Source organism: Macroventuria anomochaeta (genome assembly GCF_010093625.1).
Source record: "Macroventuria anomochaeta strain CBS 525.71 unplaced genomic scaffold BU25scaffold_35, whole genome shotgun sequence".
Taxonomy (NCBI): domain Eukaryota; kingdom Fungi; phylum Ascomycota; class Dothideomycetes; order Pleosporales; family Didymellaceae; genus Macroventuria; species Macroventuria anomochaeta.
Window position 1 is genome coordinate 157,781 of NW_022985396.1, and position 26,002 is coordinate 183,782.

The 26,002-nt window shown below is 53.4% G+C and overlaps 8 protein-coding genes and 1 non-coding gene across 9 annotated transcripts; 5 read left to right on the forward strand and 4 right to left on the reverse strand.

Moving 5' to 3' along the window:
* Positions 1-396: 396 nt before the first annotated feature.
* On the forward strand, positions 397-2,954 carry BU25DRAFT_414153 (carbohydrate-binding module family 50 protein). The gene has a single exon (XM_033707215.1). The coding sequence runs from the start codon at positions 720-722 to the stop codon at positions 2,565-2,567; it is 1,848 nt and encodes a 615-aa protein (XP_033557878.1). The 5' UTR covers positions 397-719; the 3' UTR covers positions 2,568-2,954.
* Positions 2,955-2,979: 25 nt separating this feature from the next.
* BU25DRAFT_442424 (leukotriene A-4 hydrolase) lies at positions 2,980-5,182 on the reverse strand. Its single transcript, XM_033709300.1, has 2 exons — positions 4,808-5,182; positions 2,980-4,754 (listed from the first exon to the last, which is right to left on the reverse strand). The coding sequence occupies exons 1-2, from the start codon at positions 5,035-5,037 to the stop codon at positions 3,059-3,061; spliced, it is 1,926 nt and encodes a 641-aa protein (XP_033557879.1). The 5' UTR covers positions 5,038-5,182; the 3' UTR covers positions 2,980-3,058.
* A 981-nt stretch (positions 5,183-6,163) lies between these two features.
* BU25DRAFT_424654 (uncharacterized protein) lies at positions 6,164-9,301 on the reverse strand (the record flags this gene model as incomplete). The annotated part of the gene is made up of 4 exons (XM_033708298.1): positions 6,164-6,687; positions 6,739-7,746; positions 7,801-8,640; positions 8,689-9,301. The coding sequence occupies 4 exons, from the start codon at positions 9,299-9,301 to the stop codon at positions 6,164-6,166; spliced, it is 2,985 nt and encodes a 994-aa protein (XP_033557880.1).
* Positions 9,302-12,827: 3,526 nt separating this feature from the next.
* On the forward strand, positions 12,828-14,683 carry BU25DRAFT_461776 (uncharacterized protein; the record flags this gene model as incomplete). The annotated part of the gene is made up of 2 exons (XM_033710470.1): positions 12,828-13,175; positions 14,306-14,683. The coding sequence occupies 2 exons, from the start codon at positions 12,828-12,830 to the stop codon at positions 14,681-14,683; spliced, it is 726 nt and encodes a 241-aa protein (XP_033557881.1).
* BU25DRAFT_t117 lies at positions 13,753-13,838 on the forward strand. The gene has a single exon. It is a non-coding gene; the product is annotated as a tRNA-Val (tRNA).
* Positions 14,684-15,360: 677 nt separating the features above from the next.
* BU25DRAFT_349469 (TIP41-domain-containing protein) lies at positions 15,361-16,170 on the reverse strand (the record flags this gene model as incomplete). Its single annotated transcript, XM_033703255.1, has 1 exon — positions 15,361-16,170. One exon carries the CDS (start codon positions 16,168-16,170, stop codon positions 15,361-15,363), a length of 810 nt encoding a protein of 269 aa, XP_033557882.1.
* Positions 16,171-16,412: 242 nt separating this feature from the next.
* On the forward strand, positions 16,413-18,064 carry BU25DRAFT_494144 (serine/threonine-protein kinase-like protein). The gene is made up of 3 exons (XM_033711756.1): positions 16,413-16,657; positions 16,706-17,662; positions 17,716-18,064. The coding sequence occupies exons 1-3, from the start codon at positions 16,556-16,558 to the stop codon at positions 17,851-17,853; spliced, it is 1,197 nt and encodes a 398-aa protein (XP_033557883.1). The 5' UTR covers positions 16,413-16,555; the 3' UTR covers positions 17,854-18,064.
* A 2,448-nt stretch (positions 18,065-20,512) lies between these two features.
* BU25DRAFT_375419 (mitochondrial inner membrane protease-like protein ATP23) lies at positions 20,513-21,493 on the reverse strand. Its single transcript, XM_033704090.1, has 2 exons — positions 20,925-21,493; positions 20,513-20,859 (listed from the first exon to the last, which is right to left on the reverse strand). The coding sequence occupies exons 1-2, from the start codon at positions 21,426-21,428 to the stop codon at positions 20,632-20,634; spliced, it is 732 nt and encodes a 243-aa protein (XP_033557884.1). The 5' UTR covers positions 21,429-21,493; the 3' UTR covers positions 20,513-20,631.
* Positions 21,494-21,674: 181 nt separating this feature from the next.
* BU25DRAFT_375420 (glutamate 5-kinase) lies at positions 21,675-23,656 on the forward strand. Its single transcript, XM_033704091.1, has 2 exons — positions 21,675-21,779; positions 21,844-23,656. Exons 1-2 carry the CDS (start codon positions 21,725-21,727, stop codon positions 23,316-23,318), a joined length of 1,530 nt encoding a protein of 509 aa, XP_033557885.1. The 5' UTR covers positions 21,675-21,724; the 3' UTR covers positions 23,319-23,656.
* The last annotated feature ends 2,346 nt before the right edge of the window (positions 23,657-26,002 follow it).

A 26,002-nucleotide genomic window follows, 5' to 3' on the forward strand; every position in this document is an offset into this window, starting at 1 on the left:
GATCGATGACTTTGAACTGGAGTTCGCGACTGTCGATACGGTGACAAGCTCCAGCCCTTATCGTTGAATAGAGCTGGCCATGCAGTACGATCTCGAATCCAGTCAATGTATATAACGACTTACAGCAGCACTCATAGTTTTGTGTATAGGCAAGCGTGGCGTTATCTCCTAGCGGCTACTTCGCAACTATTATGCATTCAAAAGGCGTAGCTAGGAGCCGAATACACTTTCAAATAGCTCTAGCAGCTACACAAGCATAATTCATGGTTTATCTTCAAAAGGTTTCGTGATGCATGCCCAAACAAGACCGACGATGACCGAATGATGCACTACGTCAGTCTAGTCGTTATCTGGCCTTATCTCGTGTTGCGTGTTAGCACGACGACATGCTTGAGCCAGCAACAAGCAGCCAACGATCCATTTGTCCATACCCAAACAGTTCGCAGGAGTTTGCATGCCCTGGTTGAGGCTGTTCGGTCTGTGAGGCTTGGTCGGCACTGGACGCCCGTCTTGGACCCTGCGCACGGCCTCGAAGCTGGGGAAGCTACGTACGCACATCGCAACCAACCTCACACTTCGCTGGACGTTTGCATGTGCTCTCTTGGTCACGATAAGACTCGAACACTCGCTCTCCGCACTGAGAATGCCACAGTAATGCTTCTTAGCCATCCGCCCTATCGCCTGGCCTATGCAGCTCCGCCAGATTCACCCCGCATGCCATGAACACCACCAATGGTTCCTCGTTGTCCACCTTTAAGAGCACCTCGACCCTGCGTCCACGCACCCGGCGATTGATCTCTGTCGAAGATGACATCTATGCGACCGACGACAGCGAGGGCTTTAGCTCGCGGGCAGGCTCGAGGATAGCTTCGAGGACAGCATCGCCGGCCAACGTCACCTCGGCACCATCAGCCTTCTTCAAGTCCGCCGGCGTCCAGGCCTCGAAGGCTACTCAGGACACATCATCGACGCTCTCAGGACTATGGGGGAACTCTTGGTCAGCAGTCCAAGGCCTGGCGGCCAATGTCCTCGGCAATGAGACCGCATCCAGTAGCTCAGCCGCTGCTCGAAGACGCAAGCCTACACACACAAGACGCACATCCACCAGCGCTCCACCGCCGAAGCAATGGGGTCCCGCAGCCGCAGGCTCGCATATAGGCACCGGCACACAGGAAGAGCGGGAAGCTATGGTGCGAGCTATGAAGCGGAAGGACCTACTCAATGCTACTGAGCATCTGCAGCCAGACTCAATTGGCCGCATGAAGCGCAGAAACTCGGACGACCGTACAAGTGCCTCTGCACCACCCGGCGAAAATGACCACGGCGACGCGTTGATATACATACACAACGTTAAGAAGCAAGACACGCTTGCTGGAGTCTGCATCAAGTACAATTGCGAGCAGGCAGTGCTGCGCAAAGCCAATCGCATGTGGCCGAATGACACCATTCTTTCTAAGAAGACGATAGTGCTTCCGGTAGATGCTTGTGGAGTCAAGGGGCGGCCAGTGCAGGGACCAGATGCTCTGCCAGAAGAGGACCTGCTCCTTGGAGAGTATGGCGAGACCTCAAATAAGAGGCCAGACAGAGAAGGTCTGCCCAACGGCTGGACCACACCCAAGCAGAAGAGCACCGAAACCAGCTCTGTCGTTTCCTCCACCGACGCCTCCGAACATCCCTGGAAACACGACTCCTGGGTGCTCCTGCCCAACGACAAACAACCCACGCAAATCGCCCGTATGCCCCGCCGTGCTCTGGGCTTCTTCCCACCCGCCCGCCGGAAATCCCTCGCCTACTCAGACGCCGCCTCGACACCACGCGCCTCCGTCGACCTCCCCCGTTCCTCAACATCCACAAACCCAAACACTCATACAAGCTCGCCCTCGCAACCTACCCGCCCCCGCGCATCAAGCAACCTCTCCTCCCTCTCAGCGCACAGCCGCCAACGCAGCACCTCGGGCCAACACCAGCCGCCCAAACCATGGCTATCCGGCCCCGGCGGCGTTGGCACACTAGGCCGCAATGTATGCAGCCCTGGACCTGCACAAGACGGGCTGAATAAGATGTTCGCCGCGCACCTCCCTAGCATGGCTCCTCCCCCCGGACAGGAATACTTCACACCGTGGGCGCCCTCGCTGCTAGACGTGGACGGCACGCGCGGTGCGGGATCAGGCGTTGTCACACCCTCAGGTGGGGACATAAATTTCCAAGAGATTAGTGGTGCGATAGAAGGTTGGGTGCGTAAAGTTGGATCGCAGGCACAGAAGCTGTTGGCTGAGCCAGGCACGCCAGGAGGACGGCAGAAAGTCGTCCCTGGTGTGGGTGCTACAGGAGGTGGGTTGGGCGATCTGATCGAACTGCAGGACGATGCTTTTGAGATTGGGGACGGAGAGGAGGATAGAGGGCGGCCAAGAGAAGGGCAGGGATTGGTGGTGCCTGACATCAATAACGAGCGGAGTGCGAGTCGTCAGTCTGCGATTCGGGCACAGCAGTTTCAGAGCTCGAGGCAAGATTTTAATCTTGTGCTGCGAGAGCGGGGTAGGAAGGGGGGTAGTAGTAAGACGGATTGAGCAGCTTTGGATAAGCGAGCTAGAGAAATCTTGGGTTGACAAGGCGTTTTAGAGAAACATGCGTAGGCGCATAGCATCTGGGTTGTTAGTTTGAAGCATGTTAGTTTACTCGGATCTCCAAGAGGGGCAGATATTATTATCATCGGTCACATACGGGCGTCTTTTTGAGCTTCCTCTCTAAATCTTCTGCGGTTCTGGAAGACAGCGTCACAACCGTTCATCGATCCCGGTAGCACAGTTACAACTCCGGGAGACTCCAAGTCCGTGTGAGGGCATTACAAACGCTCTGAACTGTGTTTCGGACAAGCATACACTGAGCCTTAGTCGCATGGGCATCCACTCAAGTCTTGCGTGTCTGCGAAGAGGTGGTCACTCCTGCGATCCATGTTGTGTCTTGGGATCTAGTAACATGCAACAATTCAATTTCTTAGTTACAGACCAAGTATTTCTCTCGCCTTCTCGCAGCCTTTCTTCGCCCTGCTGCGACCTACTTAGTTGCTCTCATCTCCAAACAAATCCTTCTCCACCATCTGCCTACAGATAGGGTGGTAGAAGTCCTTGTTCTTCTCAAACGTCTCCACAGCCAGCTTACGGTCCGCTTCATTGAGCAACCTGAACAACGGCCGGACGAACTTCATCCTACCAATCTTGCCCAGCAGCTCAGACGCAGGCTGGTACGTCTCGGGCGCCTTCGCCTTGAGACCAAGACAGAGGTATCGGGAGGAAACCTCGATGTTGGAGGTCTTGTTGTATCCGTATGTCTCGCCGAGGAGATGAATGTCCTCAGCAGAGAACTTGGTGCCGAAGGATTGCAGACGCTCGATGAAGACGACGGATTGGTTGGACACCCAGCTCTCGATGTCAGACGCCTGGGGCTTGAAATCGCCCTTCGCGCCGCCGGAGACGCGCGCTTCCCACTTGTCGGCGAGCTCGTAGCACGTCTTGACCAGGCTGTCGTCGAATTGCGGCTTTGGCGGGTACCCCGGGGCGTAAAATAACTTGTCCCAGTCGAGGTCCGCGAGTTTCTTGGAGGCCTCGGCGTCGGAAGCGAAGAAATCGAGCAGGCAGGCTTTGAAATCGTAGCTGTCAAGGGATTTGTTGGCGAAGGTGGAGAAGTAGTGTGGGATGAAGGTATCCCACTTCTCCTTTCCCAGGAGTAGTTCGAACTGGTAGAGCGCGTGGAAGCCTTTCTCATACGGCACGGAGCTGAAGGCGTCGTCCGGGTCCTGGCCCTTGAGGTTGGTGATGAGTTTGGTGTACTCATGGTCAGCGCCGTAGCGCTCGATGCTCTCTTCGAGCGCTTTCCAGCCGATGATGGCGGAAAAATGGCGATGCGGTTCGCCGTGGATGGAGGCTTGGATGCGGCGCTCAAGGTAGGTGGTCCAGCCTTCATTGAGCCAGAAGTGCTCCCAGCTGGCACAGGAGACGAGATTGCCGGACCATGAGTGGGAGAGCTCGTGAGCGATGACGTCGATGTTCTGCTTGTCGCCTGAGATGATGGAGGGTGTTGCGTAGGTCCAGACTGGGTTTTCCATACCGCCATATGGGAACGAGGGCGGGAGGATGAGTATGTTGTATTGTGTCCATTGGTAGTTGGGTGCGACGGTGGACTCAATGGCCTTCATGAAGGGTTCGATTTCGCCTTCCAACTCGCGCTGGCACTCGAGTAACTCTTCGGGTCCGGTCCAGACTGTGCTTCGTGGGCCGATGCTAGCGCATGCTAGATCCCCACTGGCGACCGCGAACAAGTAGCTGTTGATCGGCACCTTCTGCTCGAAAGTATACTTCAGCGTACCCTGCTCGCCGTCGTTCTTGGGTGGCTGGTAGTCGCTCGCGCCAGTTGAGAGACCAGACGCAAGCACAGGGAGGGGCGAACGCAGAGAGAAGCTAAATGTCGACTTGACATCCGGAGTGTCTTGACAGGGGAACACGGAACGAGCGTGGATGGCCTGGCACTGGCTGAACATGTACGGATGCTTCTTGTTAGAGGTCTGGGCAGGCGTCATCCATTGGAGGGCAGTACATTTCTTGGTCGTCGAAACGGCTATGACGAGGCTGACAATCTCGCCCTTAGGAACGGATGAAGGCAGAGTGATGCGCAGAGGAGCGCCATATGGTTCAATGCGATCTCCGACTTCGAACTTGGCGGACTTTCCATCGACCTTGACTTCCGAGATGTCAAGGAAGCTGGGTGATGTCAGTCTCATATCCAGACGGTCTTTTCACTTTGGGATGCTTACCTGCTATCTAACACAATTTCCTTTACATCCTCATCCGTCAGGCTCTCTAAGTCGAGCCCCACCGCACCGCTTAAGATCTTGTGCTCGAAGTCGATCTCGAAGTCCACACTCGTGTGCTTTGTAACGAAGTTATGATAGTTAGACAGCGTATTCGGGTCCCTAGGCGTCCTGATCTCGACATTGGAGTCCGTTAATGGCTTAGTAACCATGGCTGCAGGAGCGCGATGCATAGTGGCGAACTGGGGTCTTGCTGTCCTGAGTCCTACTCTTTCTCTTTCTCTTGGCTGCGCTCTCGAGGTTCTTGTATGTCCTATCTGAGGCACAGAAGCGGGTTTGTGTGGTTGTGTGGGTTGTGCCGTCGACGTGAAGTATCTACCACCTTCCAAACATGTCAAAGGTCGGAGGAGCTGTGTGTCATGTGCCGATCCAATCCGCCTTGCAGCTCCACACCTCACCGCCGACAGGCGAGAAATTCGTGTAAGCAGACGCATCGTATCTACGGTTCGACACGCGTTGATGTGCAGTGTGTCCGTTCGATTGAAAATCAACGTCCGTGTCCTTACAACGGGATAAATGCACGGTGTCGAAGTGTGCTGTGCTTTGCGGCGAATTACGGGCTCAGGATTGAGTACACCACCGCACAAGCTTTTGGCAGGTCGCGTAGGGTCAAAAGTCTTAGAACTGATGTCTTACTATGAGCACTGCACCATTCTGTGATCAAACGTATATCATTGATTGCTTTTCGTAGGGCGGCTTTAGGATCATCCTTTTGCACGCACCCGATGCACCTTTTCTCTATTCTAATGAAACCCCTAAGAATGTGTACGCCCAGCCATGCTATTGAAACAGAAAGGAAAGGAAAGATGAAACGAAAACACAGTACCAAGACATTCACACGAAGACGAACAGTCTAATCTGCGCTGCGATCCTGAGGAAACGACAGCCGATGTTGAGGAATACACTCACACCAGCGCTGACACCGCTGTGCTGTGACTTATTGCCCATTTTGTCTCGAAAGCCAAACAGTTGTGGCGCCCCGTAAATGCTCAACGCCGTGAGGTAATTTCTAATGCTTTTTTTTTAGAGATGGCAACGAAGGAGAGTCGTAAGTCGATGCGACTGTGACCGCCATGGCTTGAGTGCAGATTTTGAATGACTCCTGTAACTCCGTTTTATGATGCACGGCTTTGCGCTCGCCTGCGCGCAGAGTGGAAAGAACTCGCTGATGATACTGTAGAACTGTGTGATGATACACCAATGATACCATGTCGAAAGGCTGAAAGATAGGGTTTTTGTGGTCCTCGGTCTCCTCGGTAAGGAAGGTTCTCGCGGTAGGTGAAGACTCTCACAATGCTATTATGAAAGGTGTTGAGGTGGGCTCTGAACGGCACGAGGGTTTTGGATGGGTGTGAAGAGATGCTTCATGTTGAGCGTAAGGTCGTTGATGCCGTAGTCGTCTGTAACTGTGGTGACAGAGCCAAAGTCGATACCTTTCTGGTTGGAGTCGGTCGCAACATGTGTCCTGATCTGCTTGAGAAGGTTGAAGACATGCCTGCAACGCAAGTCTGCAGGTGCTGCCCATTCTTCTCTCCTTGAGCTCCTCAGGAAGAGACGAGCCAAGAAGTAGAAATGTACGCCATCTCTGCAGAAGCCAAGGCGAGGTTGCGCCTGAGGATACTGTATTGCCAGATCGATGTCCCAGCAGGTCTTCCACAGCTCAAGAGCTTGGACCGTTGATCGAAGTAGCTGTTGGACTTGTTCACTGACACCGTTGGGCGAGGTAGCTGGCCCATCAGGAGTGCTGCTGCCACTTGTAGATACGCGCCTGAGGAGCTGGCGTTGTATGTTGAAGATCTGGACGTGGATTGCATGAATAAGAACTGGCAAGCATTAGATCGATACTGAATGATAGTTGAAATGAAGACACTTACGAAACTTGCCGAACGCGTTGGTACCCCGGTCAGGGAGCTGGCCATGCGGCCCTCTGTAAAGTACCTGCAAAGCCTCTGACATGCCGAGTTGCTTTGCTCGCCTACTTCCAGTTGAATTTGCGACCTGTGCTGCTTCTCCTCGCAGTCCTAATGCGCTTACGCATTCCTCTTCCGTCTTCGCTTCCCAAGCTGCGTCGTCTGCCGGTAGCGAAACCTTGATTTCGTTGACATCAAACTGTGGCTGTGCGTTGAAGAAAATGGTACTGGCTGCATCGATGAGGAAGATGTATGCCATCACCCTAACTCGCTTCTCGTTCTCGACCCAAGAAGTCCAGTTCCATGAAGCGACTTCGTCGCCAGTGAAAGGGCCAGGCTCGTGCAGAGAGCTGAATCCAGGGTTGCTGCGAGGAAGAGGCTGCAAGAACCCTGCCCGACGGGTGATGTTGGCAAAGATAAAAAATTCTTCGCGCCCTTGGTGCCGTTGGTTTTGACTGCCATGCCAGAGGAAGAGGCTATGGAGCAGACTCAGAGCTTCGAACTCCTCTATGTCGGTCGAACAATGCCTGTTAGGATCCAAGACCTGATTCTGATCCTGGGCCATTTTATAGATCTGACTCGAACGCAACACAACACCACGAACAAGTTCCATCAACCAGCGCACCGACTTTGGGGTCATCCTATCAGAATAGACGGCACCAACGCAGCACATGGCGAGAACAAGGCCTTCATGTGCAGCAATTGGATCAAAGGTAGGAGTGTGAATAAGCGGCCAATGGACGTGAAAGTGTTTGTATTCCCGGAGAAGATGGTTGATGTTGTCCGGGGTAAGAATGCCTTTGAGTGCTTCGTAAGAATAAGCATCATTGGATCCGGGAGCCGGGAGTGACGCATTGGGGAAACAGAAGTTGAGCAGAGCCTCGGCTTTTTGTTGGAGGGGATCAGAGGAAGCGGGAGGCCAATTTTCAATAAACGGGGTAGAGTCGACGAAACCGGGATTCGAGTATAAGCCTGTGAACATGGTATCATATTTTGGTGTATAATCTGTGTTGTTCTAAAAGGTACCGGTCAGAACGCCAGTCGCTTTATGTTGGTTTGGGCCACCTGCCATACTGGATCCATTCGTGAAGTGTGATTCTCCGTTGACTCCGTTGAAAGCGCCGCCGTTCCGCCACATAGAGCCGTCCTGACCGTTGGGGATGCCATCTACGGTGGGCATGGAAGTGACGCCGTAAGAAGCTGAGTCACCGCCCTCAGATTTTACGGGCATGTTGTTCTGCGCCATGTCGTTGTTGACAGCGGCGTGGTTGTAGTTGAAGTGGTTTGCTGAGTCCGCAGTGACCGCATTGTTCTGCTGCTGCTGCTGTTGCTGCTGCTGCTGTTGCTGTTGCTGCTGCTGCTGCTGCTGTGCTGCGAACGAGTTGGGATCGTGCGATACGGCATTTGCCATTGCGTTGGGACGGTAGTCGTTAAAGTTCAGACGCGCCTGTCCATATGTGTCCAACGCGGACATGCTCCTCCTGTTCTCCTCAACACCGCTGCCAGGACGGTTGATCAAGCTGTTGGAGCGCGATGTCCTGGCAGACATCGAGTGCTGATCAGCGATGGAGGGCAGATCGCCGCCATAGCCATTGGCAGCCACAGCAGGCATCTGCGGCATACCCATGGAGTAGCCTGCGTCAGAGTATGGCATCGAGGTGCCCGAGATGTGGTTGAGGTATGAGGTGGCCTCAGCGCCATTTGGTGGGCGGTTCTTCTGCAAATGCTGCTGCGCGTGTTGCAGGTGATTGGCACCAGTAGGGTTGCCGCGGCGAATAGAGCACTTCTGGAAGTGACGCTTTAGGATGTCACTTCGGCTGAAAGTGTCCTTGCACAGATGGCATTGGTAAGGTCGCTCACCGGTGTCTGTGTTACGTTAGGGTCTGCCCGAAAGGTAGAAGACGGTGTACTTACGTCGCAGGAGATGGCGCTTCAGATGCTTCAGGTGCAGGTACGTTTTGTTACAATGAGGGCACTCATACTTGCCATCCGCGTTCTTTGTCGCAGTGGTAGGCGCCTTTCCAGCAGCAGGAGCTGGCCTACCAGGGTGTGTAGGCAGGACTCCGCGACGGCCTTGCTGACCGACAACGTGGACAGGCTCAGGCTCCTGGTTCGCGAGGACAGGAGGGTGAGGGTACAGCGAGGGGTGGTTCATGCCCATGCCAGGTGTTGGGCCGCCCAGCTGGTGTGTGTTGTTGTGAGCCGCCGCGGTGGGCAACAGAGGGGCTTGCGAGTAAGCCGACGACATGGGCATGTAGGAGGAGGGTGACGGTTGGATGGGCCTCAGCGGCGGGTGCTGTAGTGGGGGCATCGTACTACTGCCGTTAGGCGCAGACGTTACAGGCGTGTGAGGCGGCTGCGGCGTCTGGGGGTTGCTGTGGTGGCCGCCGTACAACGAAGGGAACGACGCGGCGCTGTGGAGGGGAGGCAACGTGGGCAAAGACTGCTGCGTGCCCGTGTAAGACTGCTGGCCCATGCCCTGGTACTGCGGGAGGCCAGGCTGGCGGAAGCGGTCGGGGGCATCCATAATGGAGGAATCCAGGGCGCTATGAGGATGTCGCGAAAGGTGTTGATGGGGGTGAGACGCGACCAATTGGTGTTGTCTGTGACGATCTCATCCGACGAACCCTAGGTTCGAGCGACGCGTGTGACGGCTGCTAATGCGCCGACTGGGCAGCACAAGTAGGGTAGGATGGGGAACGGAGGTCCACGAAAGAAGAAGCTTTGTGGAGCCTGTGTGGGGGAGTGAGATGAATGGAGACTGCAGATACGCGACGGCAGCTACTCCGTGAAGGAACTGTTTGTAGTGCCCACAGTTGTCTGGGAACAAATTGGGGAGGAGTAGTGGCGACGGCCGGGCTGGCGGTCAGGTGGTGATGGGGAAGAATATCCTGCGAGCTATGATGAGGTCTCTGCTCGGACGGTGCTCTAGCGAGCCAGGGACTGCGGCGCGTGTGTGCGGGCGATCGAGGGAGGGCCCACTTTCAGCCTCCAAAATCGATAACGGGCAGGTGCAGGTGGAGAGCAGGAGGCACGAGCAGTTAGGCAAGTGAGACCCACGAAAAGCTGTTGATGATGGGGTAGGGACTGGAGGAGGGGTGATACGCAGTGAAACTACTTCGGCGAAGTTTTTTGCGCGAGTGAAGAGACAGCGACGCCGATGTCCCGCGCACAATTCCTGCTTCTGTGCTCAAGGCTGTGGCCGGGTCTTGCCGGAGGATGTTGTGCCTGAAGGGTAGTTTCTTGTGAGGAGCAAGAGAAGTGGGAAGGCAGGCGACGAGTCCCACTGGAAGTTTTCTGAGACAGCGGCAAACGCGTTCGGGGTGCGTAGGCTTACGAAATATTGCTAGCAGGGTGATGGGTAGAGAGATGGATGGCCGATCCAAGAACCAGCATTACGACGGGCACGTGATACCAACGGATGATGACTTTTCATGTACGTGATGGTGCTGCTTTCACGATGCCGTCTTTGCTGAGCGAGTAGGCGCCCCTGCAAAAGTTCGTCACGGGCTGCAATAGGCTCGCTGGTATCTGCTAGCCACGCAGAACGCCCAATTGTATTTCTGTATGTAATCTATATTATTCTATTCTACGCGCCCTTCGCGCTCCTGAGTCGTGACATGTTCACACAGGACCGCCTGGGGTTGTGCTATGAATCAATGTCTTCGAGTGCGGTTTCCTCCCGCCACGGACGTACGGCAGCAAATCGATAAGAGCCTCAATGGCGTTAGGGCCTCCGTCATCCGGTAGCTGCCTCAACCAAACTCTGTCACGCTTGCAAGTTGCTTACAATAATTTCCGTACCAGCTGTTGCTCTTTGTTCAATACCTCTGGAGGTCTTCGCCGTCTTAGGAACCTTCTTTGTGAATAATATTATGATCGCTAAGAGCAGCAAACAGGGATTGGATGACCTCGAAGCAACTGTGCCGAACGACGTGCTGCGGCTGTGGCTGGCTTCGGCTTCCAAGGGTCTTCCTATTTCCGCAGCCGATGAAACTGAACGTGTCCCATGGAGGCAGTCTATGTTTGTTTGTCGAATTGCAGGAATTCATGGGCGATCTGGACAGCCATCGCATCCATCGCTGTTCAACTGACAACATTCGCCATTGGCGCTGCTCAACGCGCCGTCGCCGAGGTTCTCAAAGAGGTGAAAAGTTGGGAGGGAATGACGTGGAGTCCTAAAAACTTAGCGCCGAATATCCCTGTCGCAACGGCGTCCATTCGGAACCTTCGGTGTTCGTTCGCGCACCAAACATCAGCGGTTCTCGAAGACGTATAGGAATTCTCGAAACGCTCTGCGCTGCAGTGTAGGTATGGCCTGATTTGCGAGAAGATATTGGTGGGCTACTTATGTGCCGCTACTGTACTCGTGTCAACCAGACGCAGTTGAATAGGGGTGTTTCCAGTCCCAAGGACAGCTTATGCACGCTCGTGTACGATACGGTTAGCGTACATTGACCACGATACCAACAGACGCTGCGAGCTGACGATGTCGCATCTCAAAGCGGCATCCCGACCGCGGATACCGCCTTTTGATCACATAATGTGACACATCCAATACTCACACGATTCGAATGCTACCTCGCAGAAGGTGTTGCCCGTGGCTTCCGTCAATTGCTGAAGTTTTGCGTTGCATTCCGACTCATCTTGGCAGTTATTTGCGACTTGACAGTATACGGCGTACGGTCACCAGGCCGCGCCGTTCCGTTTCGACAAGAAAAACGTGTCCGGCTAGATTTGCAGAAATTTCTCGCTCCCTGTCATTGCTAACAATTTGTGACGACTGCTTAGGCGTCTTTCTGAGTTCGCTGGGAGAAGATCCATGGGTGTGAGATGGACAACGGTACATGGCTCGGTACCATGCCAGTTTGCCCCCACGTGTTTCGCGCCTCTGTGGGATGCTTGCTGCAGGCCTTGTAGACAAGTTGCCCGACCGGTGCAGCGCCTCTTGGAAGCCTTGCTCTTCTCGCAATTTTGGCCGACGCTTTGCCCTACCAGGTTTTCTCAAGCCTGCACGAGCACCCTGATGTGCTGGCCTTTTCGCAGCGCAATTCTGGGTGACCAGAAGCGACTTTAAAAAGGACAGACAGCATCTTCAACGAAGTTCAAATAAGCTCAGTCCCACTCCACGGTTACATACCCGCATCTGGGAGTGGATGATTTCGGTTGTGGGCAAAGAGTGGGCTGTCCGCTTCCACTCACCTCGCAACTCGACACGGAAGGAGCGGCGAGCCGTGGAGCGAAAATGTCGTGCAGCTGACTGGCTTGGCCAAACACCACGGCACCCTGCACAAGTGCGGCACCTTTGTCTGCTTGAAACTCCGGTCACGAGCACCACGGAGAACAGGCTACAATGTCGGTGAAGGACTCGAATGTCCGGTCAGTGCAGCCTGGTCTGGCGCTTTCGCGGCACCGGAAGAACGCTTCCAGCAAATTCCAGGTGGCTGGGCGATGCTGTACTTGGCCGAGTATAAGCGATCTGCGAATGTCCGATCCGAATCTGCTTCGCAATGTACTCGCTGTGGCCACCTCGTTGCGAGGCTGCTTCGTACATGTGAGGCCTTTTAATAGCGTGCCTTACGAGGCTTGTAATGTCACGACTTGTTGGTTGGCGGGTAAAGACGAAACCGAAAGCCTCACAAAACGCGCGGACCCCGGGATATGCTTGTACTTGTCAGCAGATATCGCTTTGTAGAGCTACTAACATATAGATTCATAAGATGTGCTGCTGCGTGAGAGCATTGTGTTGTCGTGAACTGAACTTGCTGCAGAGCTTGGAGCTGGCCAGCTTTGCGCAGACGTCAAGATATCGTGACTTCTCATTGAGCTTGCGCTCGGACGTCACCGAGCTTTCTAGAACAGCAGGAGCACCTTCTGCGAGGCTGCAACACCTGTACATATTGCAACACCAACTCGCCCATTGACTGTAGAAACAAATGAACCCATCCAAGCAACTCACCTCATTCCTGCGACTGCGCAACCAACTCTCCAAAAGACGTGTTCACACATTCAACACGCGCAACACTATTCCACACCCAGCCCTCACACGAACAATGGCATCCAAAGCATCAAACACACTCAAACCACAAGTCGAGTCTGAGCCGACAAGCGAGCAACAAACTTCGCAACCCCAACAGCCCTCTTCAGACACTGAGACATCTACACAACACGCCCCACTCCCCCTACCAGAGCCCACCTCCGACGCAACGAAACTCAATGTTAACGGTGAGGGCGTCAAACTGGATCACCTAGGGCCGCTTGTTGTAAACAAGGACGGCACGCTTTCGAGGATTGCGAATTGGGATAAGATGGCGGAGATTGAGAAGCAGAACACGCTGAGGATTTTGGGGAAGAGGAATCAGCTGAGGTTAGGCGATCTGAGGGGAGAAGGGAAGGAGGAGGTGAGGTGAGGAGGATAGGTCAATGAGCTGAAGAGTAGGCATGATCGCGGTCGATACAAAATTTGGAGACGAGGAAGAACCGTGGTTCGCATAAGAGAGTTGGAGCTGTGGATAGAAGTCACGAATACCAGTAATCAAGTCATTTAAGCTACGGTTCTGTCTGACGAAATAGACTTGGTTCTATTCATCTGTCTTATCAATCTGATAGACCCTAGAGAAAGACTATGGACCGAGGTCTAAGTTATCGCGATGCGATAGCCAGCCTGCAGGGCTGGACGCCCCAACTGGAGACCTTCAGTGATTCAACTAGAATATTAGACTAACGTGATAACCAAACTGCGCCATCGAACCTTTGCGTGATTTGTGGTAGCTTCCAATTCAAGGAAGGATCGTTGTCAGCAGCATTTCGTGGGAGGCCAGTTCCGACGTGTCTACCGAGGTCGAGGACTACTTGTTTGAGGAGCTACTTGGCTGTGGAACAGATGACGCAAGGAAAGGAGCCGGTGTGGGCTCCAAGGGTCATTGTAATAAGTATATAAACGGCATGAATGTCAATTCTTTCATAAATCACAGCAAAGGTTCGATGGTGTAGTTGGTTATCACGTCAGTCTAACATTCCAGTTGGTCCACTGAAGGTCTCCAGTTCAAGTCTGGGTCGAATCATTTTTTGCACTGGCACCTACCTTTGTCGCAGGTCCGAACTCTTTTTTTTTTTGTCTTGAGAGAGGCTTAGCGGCCTAATCACGGCCGAACCCTATCGTTTCCAAGGTCTTATTTGTTATGGGTGTTGCGCAATAATTTTAATCAAATGTATAGGTTGTGCGAACCATGGTACAATCGACCACAGACGAACCGCAGCATGAAATTGCAACATCAAGAACGTGGAAACTAATCACCGCAACAACATACGTTTTCGAAACGAATACTGCTGCCCACAACCACGGACGACACTTTTCGGTAGCCAAAATTACTTCCACTCAGGTTCCATTACAGATCATATCCTGCAATCCTTCTTTTCCCTTCATACACAGTACAAGTTGCATGTCGACGCTCAATGCAACTTGAACCAGCAATATGCCTTCGTCGATAAAAAATGTTTGTTCGTCTAGGCACCACCAACAGCATGGCAGCGCTTCATCCAAGATCCATTCCTGTTCATAGCGAAATGGATGTACGCCCACCAGCCGCCCATCACTCCTCCACATGCACGTAACCCCATCAAGATAGTCTGCATATCCGACACCCATACTGTGCAAACCCCCCCACCCCCCGGCAAAATCCTCATTCACACCGGCGACCTCACCATCCACGGGACATTCCCCGACTTACAACGCCAGTTGAACTGGCTCAGCGGATTGACGCACAAGCATAAGCTCGTCATAGCAGGGAACCACGATTTACTGCTTGCGACAAGCTGCTACTCCGCCCCAGCAGAGCTTTTCAAGGGGAGTGGGAGCGAGTGGCAGAGGAAGGGCGATCTAAACCGGCCCGCCACCAGCTACGTTTAGGACTCGCCACCTCCATCGTTGTCCGCGATCGGACGGTCCGTGTCTTTGGGAGCCCAAAGACGCTGAAACAGGTGAAGGGGGCGTTTTTGAAAGGGGACGGTGCCGGAGAGCACGGATGTGCTGGTTACACATGGGCCGGCGAAAGGGCATCTTTGATCGCGAGGGTGCGGGGTATGGGGGGTTGTTGGAGGAGGTTTGGAGGGTGCGGCCGAGGGGGTGCGTGCAGTGGTGTTGTGCTAGCTTGACGACGGGGAAGGGGGGCTGGTAGCGTTCGTGGTGTGGATGGTTGTCTGGGCGAGGTACGCGGTTGTGAGGAAGGCAAGGGTGGGAAGAATGGTGGTGGTTAATGCGGCGTGGGAAGGGAACGAGGGGAAGAGCGTGACTGTGATCGAGATCTAGTGAGGTATGGTTGGGCGCTGCTACGGGCAGGCACCAAGCAGATTAGCAAATGTATGGCTGCTATGTGTGCGCCGGTCGTGATTCATCGTTATCGAATACCGATGTTTCTTCGCACGTCTAAGCTGCCGTTAGCTCTGTCGTGACGGAACAGGTAGAGACGTACACATGGCTCATCTCCATCATATGTAGGACGTATCGGCCCTGCGCGGCCCTGCGCGGCCCTGCTTTTGCGCGGCGACGTTCTCCTCTATCGTGTCTAGCTCCATAGCGCATGCCCTTCACTTCAGCTTCACTCCATCCAGAGTCTGCTCAACGACGGGTATATGTTCTGCCAGACGATTCGGATCGCGCATAATGGCAAGCACGTCTTCTTTCCTCCCTGCCAGCTTCCGCCTGACCTCTTCGTACTTTTCTTCCCTCGCTGTGTATTCCCTGATGACCTCGGCTGTGCCAAACTCGACAAACACCCTGGTGTCGCGTATCCGGAAGACGACGCCGTCAAGACGCATAAAGAAGCGCACCAGCAGCAGTAAGCGCGCAGGCATGACCCTGATCTTGCACGACAGCATCGCAATACCGTTATCTGCCAGCTCGTCCTCGTACAGCACCACCTCGTCGAAGAACTGTATCGGGTCCGGTCTGCGCAAGAGTGCGAGCGGTATAGGCGTTGTCGTAGGCTCCAACTTGGGCGTCTCCGGCGTCGTGCCCTTGTAGTCTGTGCTGTACGACCAGTCAAACGGCTTGACCACCTCCTTGATATCCTCAAACTGCTTCTGGCGGTTCTGCTGCCACTCTTTCGAGTACGACACCTTGAACATGTGCTCGCCCGTCTTGTCGACGCGGTCCAGCGCATCGAAGGCGTTGAACTCGATCGACCACCCGCTTGCGGCGTGCTCGATGCGCGTGAGATTGTCACCGAAGATCATCTCGGGCGGTGTTATGCCCAGCGCCTTAGTCATCTCGTCGATGGGCCCGGCTTTGAGGATGGGCAGCTTGCGCGTGGTGATCTTGAAGCCTTCCTTCGTGATGGACGTGTCGGCGTGGCCGGGAGCCACTGTGTCGGCGGGCGCGCCGTTGCGGGTGGCCATGTTGGAGTCTCGCAGTCTCGCAGTCTCGCAGTCTCGCAGTATCGCAGTACCGCAGTATCGCAGTGTCCTAGCAGCGTCGTCTGGTGCTGGCTGCGACCGCGAACTCGATGAGCGCAACGTGGGGTCGAGTGGGGTGAATCGGGATGTTCCAAGTCGGCGGCACATCATCACCGCGGCAACGGGCGCTTGTTTATCGCTAGTCAGCTCTGCACGAACGCTGCCCAGCTTCCCAGCTTCCCATCCCAGCATCATCACCCAAGCGACGCAGGACATCGCCGATAGCATACTAACAACAGGTTTTAGCTAGCCTTCTTACTTCACATACGACTACCTGACTGCCGCGTCCCCTCGTTCATCCGCGCACTCTCTCCAGCATCCTAGCAGCATGGCTGAAGCTTCAACCCTGGAGGCCGCCTTTGAGCGCATCACTGTGAACGACGAGAACGACGAGCAGGTGGTCTCGACTGCTACCTACCACAAGTCGAAGGTAGGGCGCTTCTCTCCTGCTGCGCCTCGCCGTGCCTAACAGAGCTAGGCTTCATTGTCTACCACCGCATCGATAACCGGCCTGTCGTCGTCAGCCTCAGCAGCGAACCGCATCAAAGTGCCCTTGCAGAAGCTCGCCGCCGTCAACTCAAGCAAGCTCGTCAACGCGAACGTCGCCAAGGCCGCCGCCGCCGCCGCCGCCGCCGCCGCACAGCCAGCACGTCCGTCTGAAGGCCACCGCCGCACACTCACAGACACCGCCATCTACACACAGCCCGCCACACCCAAGCAATGGCATCTGGGCATGTTCGAGATCGGCAAGCCCCTCGGCAAGGGCAAGTTCGGACGCGTCTACCTCGCCAAAGAGCGCGCCTCCGGCTTCGTCTGCGCCCTCAAAGTGCTCCACAAGTCCGAAATCCAACAAGGCAAAGTCGAAAAGCAAGTCCGCCGCGAAATCGAAATCCAATCGCACCTCGCCCACCCCAACGTCCTGCGCCTCTTCGGCCACTTCCACGACGCAAAGCGCATCTTCCTCATCCTCGAGTTCGCCGGCAAGGGAGAGCTGTACAAGCACCTGCGCCGCGAGCAGCGCTTCCCCGAATGGAAGGCCGCACAGTACATTGCACAGATGGCTTCGGCGCTCAAGTACCTCCACAAGAAGCACGTCATGCACCGCGACATCAAGCCGGAGAACATCCTTGTCGGCGTGCATGGCGAGATCAAGATCTCGGATTTTGGCTGGAGTGTGCATGCGCCCAACAACCGCCGGAACACCATGTGCGGAACGCTCGATTACCTTCCCCCAGAGATGCTTAAGGGCGCGTCGAAGGACAACTACTACACTGAGAAGGTCGATCTGTGGAGTTTGGGTGTTCTGACGTATGAGTTCTTGGTTGGCGAGGCGCCGTTTGAGGATACGCAGGTCATGACGCAAAGAAAGATTGTGAGGGGTGAATACACTGTGCCTGGGTTTGTGAGTGCGGAGGCGAAGGACTTGATCAAGCAGGTATGTTGGACTTGTTCGGTTCACAAATGGATTGGTTTACTAACTTGTGGCAGCTGCTCGTACTGGATCCCGAGAAGCGCATCTCCCTCGAGAACGTCGAAAGACACCCCTGGATCATCAAACACTGCAAAGGCTCATCGAGAGCGTACGAACGCAATTCTGGCGACAAGTTCAGGAAGAGCTCTGATTGAACGAGCTCAGCTGCATCGAGGCTACACTCTTTGGGGATGAAACCTCGACGAGAGCTTCGGCAATCTTTGTGTAATAGTGACATTTACGATTGGGGCGGCGTTTGGGTCTCGGTTAGCGCATTGTTTGGCGTTTCGGTGGGTTGTGCATTCAGCATACAACGTTTGGCGCTGGGGAGACAGCATACGAACAGTCTCGGTTTTTACATTCAATGAACATATATTTGATCACATGACATACTGGGAAGCTACATAACACTTTCGCTGCCCGTGCTGACCTTCTCTTCTACTTCTGCGCCGGACCTGTACATTACCCTCGAAACATTAAAAGAGCTGGGCGACAAAGCTCATGGACTGGACTTTTGTCTTTTCTTCCAAGACCACGACCAAAAACAAACGAGATCGGTCTGATGTCCTGCTCCCTCCGTCCTCCCAGAAGTATATGACGCACTTGTGGATGTTCTGTTGTTGAAGGGTTTAGATGTTGATTGATCCCAAGAGCGGGGAATTGATCAAGATAATATAGTAGAAGGGAACAGCAGTGAAGGGGTGGGGAAGCAAACCGAGCTAACCGAATGAGCTGGACAATCAGTGCAGCAGACCGCTAGCAAACAGATGGCAATCGGTGGATATCTTCACTCCCTCCGACATCTTTTGGCCTGTCCCTATTGATGTCAAACCCAAAAAGCCTATCTGAACCACCATGCTTCCCTTGAGTATTCGAGATGCTTACCCGGCAACCCATATGTTTGCGTCAAAAACGCCAACCACGTTGTTGCATGTGAAGCCGTCCTCTCTACGTGACTACCTCCAAACCACACTTTCACTCAGTTATCGTCTCCTCTTTTCGGTTCTTTGACATTTTCAACACAGTACGCGTTTGCTTTGATGTTGCTTTGACAAGCGCTGGAGCACTTCACCAAACCCAAGGTCTTCCTCTAGACATGACCCTTCTGTAGGGGAAGGTGGAGGTGAACTGCATGTCGTCGCCTGGCACCAGCTCTTCGCGCAGTTTTGCTCGGGGTAAATTTTCATTTCGCTTTCAGCACTTGTGCAGCTTCAAGCTCTTTCGCAATCGCCTTTTTCAAGTTCACCTCAAAACATTTCTGTCACGCACTTCTTCACTACAATTCAGCATGAAGTACTCTGCTCTCTTCATCGCCTTCCTCTTCGCCATCATTAGCAGCTTCGTCGTCGCCGACGAATTCGTCTTCGATATCACTGCGCACGAAGATGCGCTCCACCTTTTAAGATAAAATCTCCACGGTCATCCATCTCCTCCTTGCGGAGGAGATACGGGGTCGATATGATAATCGAGCTTCTTCTTGAAGAACACGAAGATGTTCTTGGCCACTTCGCTCTCAAGGTCGACAGCAATGGTGATGGTGGTCGTTGTCCAGATCTTCCGCCCTCGCCCTCGCAAAATCGACTTCCTCTTCGAAGCCCAGAGCATTGCCAACGCGACTGAGAAGACCGAGGGCAACACGGTTAGGGCCTCACCTGGTGGTCGGCGTTCTGGGGGTTCGTCGCCGCTTCTGCAACAGTGGGTGATCTTGTCGACCAATATCTACTGGCATGTCACTTCCAAGAAGGACTCTTAGTCCGGCGATGCTCATGGTATGTAAACTTTTTGAATCTTGATGGTACTTGCTAGTTTTATGACGAGGGCCTTGCTTCTCTCTGCCTTGGAGCAATGCCGATTTCTTTTTGCGACTCTTGTGTCGCTACGTGGTGTTCTTTCGGGCTGGGGGTGAATACAAAGTTCTCTTTCAACATGAATGCAGTGCAATTCTCCATGACTTCAGCAGTGCCTTGCACAGTAGTAGTGACACGCTCAAACATGACGACAGCATCATGCAAGCGTTCAGCCCATCGAGCACCTCCCGGGACCCGTTTGAGAACCATGATTTCCAGAATCCAAATTCACGATTTTCACAATTAGGTCTTCAGAGTGGTGTGTTGACTACCTCCAGGGGTCCCGCATAGGGTCTTCGATTTTCCAGGTTTAGAATTCGTGGTTTCCCCGTCTCGGATACTGATACTGAACCGGTGTCCTGACTGCCTCCCAGCTCCTGCTTGGGTTCGTATGGTTGGAAACAATGGAACTTGCGATTGTTGCATCTTCCAATCCACCAAACATTACAATAACTAGGGATACTGTACATCTCCACAGAAATTAGCTGTATGGTTATCTTATGTAGTAAGCTGAAGGCCCCCAAGATTATCCACCTGCTTAGTGCTCTTTGCCAAAGCAGTCTCTGCACGGCGGGCCTGATGCTCTCGAGCTTCTCAACACTGGAATATTGAGGTACCGCGGAGGAAGTCGCGGAGCTGATGACGGTGCTGCTGAGCACCAAGAATGGATGGGAAGGTAGCTGCGGCGTCGGCGTCTTTCCAGCATCAACGAAGACGAAAGCTACCCGGGAGGTAGGCAAGACACTATACCTGCCCCTGTCGACTTGCGTGCCACTCTCCATCTCTCCCACTCGGAGAAGCGGGACTGCTGATCCATGTAGGTGTGCCATGGATTGTATACCTACACTTAGCCCGAATACGTTTCAGCCGACAATCTTCTATGGGGATAGCTGTCATCTATGCGAGCTTCAAATACCCTGATACGACACGATCGATAACGGAGTTGGATGAAGTGAGGATATCGTATGTCCAATTCCAAGTTACGCCGTCGCTATGCAAATGCCACTTTCTGTACAATATCATACACTTTATACCCATCTTCTTGTATGCCCAGCTGATCTTTCTGACCAAGGTCTAGATCATTTGTTACCGGTAGATTTCGTCAAATGGTCTCGTGTCGTTGAAACAGCTCTCCCACACTTCGTTCACGACCTTCTTCGCATGCGCCTCGTCCTTGATCTGAGGCCTCTGCATCATCGATAGTTCGGCGCGTCGGCGCACACAGGCTTGTAGCTGTTCGGTGATACTCCACTGGTTCCGCGTGAAGAACTCGCGTGCGAATCGACATTCGCCCGATAGTGTAGAGGCACGAATCTGCCCACATATTAGCGCCTCCATTTCCCATTCGATTGCTGTTACAGATAGCTTGGTATGCTTACCTCTAAGCACGCTTGATGCCTCAAGTTGCTAGCATCCACCTTCCACTTTAGATGATCCCACGCATGCACCATCTCATGCGCCATAGTATCCTCCTGATGCCCTCTGTTCCTGAACTTGTTCGCGCACAGCAAGATTCCGTAATCCAGACTGAAACCCCCGGACTGCTCATTCGTGCACATCCTACACAGGATGTTGTCTTTGCTCAGATCGCCGCCCAACTTGTATACCTCATCTGACAGGAACCGGATTATGGGGCTGTATTGCAGCAGGTAGTCCTTGTTCGATTCGCAGCGCTTGCATATCGATTCGGCTTTCGTTGCGTCGAGTTCGGTGAAGTAATTCTTTTCCAACTCCACGTCCCGGTTGCCGGTCATGCGACCCATCATGATAGAGAAGGTGTTGCTCCAATTGTAGTATACCGGGTCAAGCTTTGGGGGTGTTGGGGCAGGTTGCGCAATGGCAGCGGGATGGGCGCCGTCAGCGGCTTGTTCGGGGTTCGACATGGCGGCGCAGCTGTGGGGCGTATGCGTAGGGCGCAGAGATGGTTGTCGCGAAATGTGGAGAGTGAATTGACGGTTAGGGCGCGTTGTCGTTGCCGTCGCAAAAGTCGCGATGATGGTCGGTCTAGCGCGATGCGGGAGCCAATGGGAGGAAGAGGAGCTTTGCTGTTGACGCAGTTGCCCGAGCTCGGAATCTTGGGCGCTTTCCAGTCATGCTGAACACCACCTTGCTTTGTCGGTGAGGACGTATATATAACCCCTTCTTGCTCCCGTGTCGTTCTGTAGTAGTATCTGGAGTTATGGCTGTCCACATGAAGAAGATGCCCGGCCAATTGACCGTGGTCATAAAACTCGGTAATACATTCTCAGTACACATCCCCCGCTATACGTACAAGACCAACTTACCAATCCTGCATAGGTACAAGTTCCATAGTAGACGAGAAGACACATCAGCCCCTCCTTTCCATCCTCTCCCTCATCGTTGAAACAGCATGTAAGCTCCACGCTGACGGACACCGCGTCGTCATCGTCTCCTCTGGCGCTATCGGCGTTGGGCTGCGACAAATGAACCTCCCCCGCCGTCCTAAACACCTTCCCAAAGTCCAGGCGCTGGCTGCTATCGGCCAGTGTAAACTGCTAGCGCTGTGGGATCAGCTGTTCGGGAACCTGAGCCAGCCGATTGCGCAGGTGCTATTGACGAGGAACGACATCGCGGATCGGACGCAGTACCAAAATGCGCAGAATACTTTCATCGAGCTATTGAGCATGGGCGTCATTCCAATCGTCAACGAGAACGACACATTGGCTGTTACGGAGATCAAGTTCGGTGACAACGATACACTGAGTGCGATCACGGCGGGCATGGTGCAGGCGGACTATCTGTTCTTGATGACTGATGTCGACTGTCTGTATGACAAGAACCCACGTACAAACCCAGATGCGAAGGCTATCGAGGTTGTAGAGGACATCTCAGAGTTGACTGCAGACGTGAACTCGGCAGGGTCAGCACTAGGCACAGGAGGAATGAGCACGAAGATCGTTGCCGCGCGACTGGCGACAAGTGCGGGTGTTACAACGGTCATCACGAAGAGCTCGAAACCAGGTAACATCTCAGCCATCATCAAGCACGCAGAGCAGCAACGGAAGGCGAACATGTCGAGTCGCAACTCGATCAGCAACTTCCAAGACGATGCAGTAGCAAACCTCCATGCCGCCTCTCACGACCTCTCAAATTCCACGTCCTCGCTCCCAGAAGCCGAGAATCAGAGCACCACCATCCCCACCCCACAGACCGACGCCGAGCCCGTCCCACTACACACACGCTTCCTCCCCATCTCCCATCCAATCCGCGACCGCTACTTCTGGATCTTGCACGGCCTCGCGCCACACGGCACAATATACATCGACAACGGGGCCTTCAAAGCACTCCACGACAAAGCAGGCCTGCTGCCAGTAGGCATCGTAGACGTAGAGGGCCACTTCGCCCAGCAAGAAGCCGTCCGCATCGTCGTCGTCAAACGCTTAAACACAACCTCCGCCCCCGTCACATTGCCCACAATACCCGCACCCCACACGCCCACACACGCAACACACACTCACGCGCCCGTTCCCTTGCGGCATCCCCTTCCCCACGCAAACTCCCACCCCCACTCCCACACCTCGAGCGGGACGCACACGCCGCTCTACGAACTCACAAACCCGGCGCCTTTTGAGATTGGCAGAGCGGTGGTCAACTACTCGGCGAGCGAGATTAGGAGGATCAAGGGCATGCACTCGACGCAGATTGTGAAGGAGTTGGGGTATGCGGATAGTGAGTATGTGGCGGTTAGGGAGAATATTGCGTTTTTTGGGATTGAGAGAAGTAGGCCGCCTACGCCGCAGTTGGAGCACTAGGTGGGGTCGAGAGGAGGGAGAACAGACATAGTTTGTTTTGTTCACTTGTTTCGAATTCGGAGCGCTGCAGATGATGGTCTGGAAGAAAGATGCGCAAATGGACAGTCAAGCATGCTTACCGCCCTAAAGGATTGGTAATGAAACGGTCATACACGCAAACACCGGCACCGTTCTCCACATGAACGATCCTTTGCTGCAGTCAACCACACATGTAGCTGTCCAGACATCGATTCTCGTGCACATTGCGCTGACGCACAGCACAAGAGTGCACACATGAAGTATCCATTGTCAAAGTTCAACTCATGTCACAGTGTTGCGGACGTTCTGGGACAAGACATACAGCTACCACATTTCCATTTTCGATGCCAACAGCGTGCTTGGAGAATACACAACTCCATGAGCTGATCTTGCGCATCTTTTCAGTGTCGTGGAAAAGCTTCAAGCTAACAAGACGTCGTCCAAGCCTCACCATACTTTTGATTTTGGAGAACAGGAAAGCAGAGAGATCATGGTACCTCATGTCCTTCTTTTTGGGTTTGTAGAATATTGACAGAAGATTGAAGATGAAGAGACAGATAGAGGGCGGAGGAGAAGCTGCCTATATACTGTCCAGCAACCAAGACAAGAGCCGAGCAGAGCGGAACAGACTCATGTCGAGATGGCGCGAAGAATTTTGAGCGCTGCAGGTAGTAGAACATACCTAGGTGAGAGCTGCAGTTGTGAGATTTGATATCGAAAGAGAAGACGTGTAGACAATTCATCCGCTAGATCGGGTTCGCTTTTTCGCAGATATGACGCTGTGTTGTAAAAGCATTGGGAAGGCGCACACGGCACATAAAGCGAAAGCGTGCATTTCTTGGAAAGCCTTGAAGCCAGCACAAACATGGCGAGAGACTGGTTGAAATTTCGGTTTGGGAGAGGCTGGAGGCAGGCAGACACATACCACTTCCGACGGGTTTTGATGGGAGTAGACAGTTGCAATGATGAGAGAGAGAAAAATATCCCGTGCAGGAGACGGAAGTCTATACCTTCGGAGGCAACAATCAGCAGCCATGAAGCTCGGAACACACGGTTTTTAGGTTCACTGTTCGAGCAGAGACGCAGGAAGGAGACTTGAGACTGCTTTGTGTGCCTTCGAAAGGACATAACAAGATCTTAGCAGAATTTCGGAGGTTCAAGAAGAGGCGTCGTGCTCAAGCGTATGCTGAATGGTGCTTTTGAATCATGGAAGTGCTCAGGACTAGCGGCACATGGACGGTCAGATTAATAGTTTTTGTTATGATAAAAGTGGGTATTGTCTCCGTGAGGAGCAGGAGTTCCTCGACCAGGGCTTTTAAACCGGTAAACACACTAACAAATGTAGTTACCCAATGAACAGTAGTTCCTCCCTAATAAGCTCAACCGTTATCTCCCTGCCCATAGGCAGCCGCTTCTCAACAGTTTTGTGAGCTGAGAAGACAGACACTCTATAAGTGACCCAGAGTTCCTTTTGAAACTTCAAGGTGAATGTAGTGAGGTGGAAATAAATGTAATCAAAATTTTAAAGAATATATAGCCGGTTTATGAGGGACTTAGGTCCGCATCAGAGACAAGCTCAACACTTTTGATATCAAACCTGTGTGTTGGCGAGTGCACGCACCACACATGCCACGTCGAAGAACCTCTCTTGGAAGGACCACATGCATGTATACCAACTCGATTGTTGATGCTGAACAGAGAGCAGAAGATTTGAACGAACGTGTGTTTGCACAGGTGCTGGGTAGCAGCAGAGCAAACTGCATGTTGTGGAAGCTCTTTCGTTGGAAGGCTGGAGACAGACAGTTACTCCATGCGAATCGCGCGAGTGGCTAATTTTGGTTCCAAGGATTCGAGTGTGTTGTTGGAGAGCAGATTAGCGTTGACGAGAGGTGTTATATCTACACAATCGTATGAAGCTCCTCGCACATGACGCGATGGGATAGGCATTTCGATTTCGTGCTGTGGGCCAACAGGCGCCGAACGGCGAACATGGCAGCGGGAGCATGGTGCTTTTGGTAAGGTCATGTCCAGTGTGCATACGACTTGTGATCTTGGAAGGCAACTTGGGACTCGAAAAGCATGCTGAAGGATACGAGGTAGATTCACAATTGCTCGAGGGCAACAGAACATGGTAAGGGAGCTTGAGATTTTTGTCTGGAGCAAGGAAGAAGGCAGACGCTCCATGCACGCCAGCGATGTCTTTTTTTGAAGGACACGTAATCGTGTTGTGATGCAGAGGTGATGGTTGAGGAGAAGAAGAGGACACTCTATACTGAGCCAGCTCAGTGATGCACTGGAGAGTACAAGTGTGTGAAACACATGACACATCATCGAAGAATTGGGGAGTGGTACATACTCTCGGTCTAACTCCAAATTGATGCAGAACAAAGCAGCCCTGGAGGCACATAGGTCTGCATCTAGAGAATTTGGAAGGCCCGGAAGCAGCCAGACATGGGCTGCAGTATCCATTTCTTTTGATCAAGAAAGGAGCAGCAGACAAGATCCTCATGGTGCTTGATTGCCTTCTTTTGGAGTAACAACACATTGCATGGTGCAGCGAAGGAGACTTCGATGCTGATAGGATTCTTATAGCAACTATTCGCGATGTTGATATCCAGGTTGCACGTGGGTGCGGACGCTTGCGACGCAACAGGAGTTTCACAAAA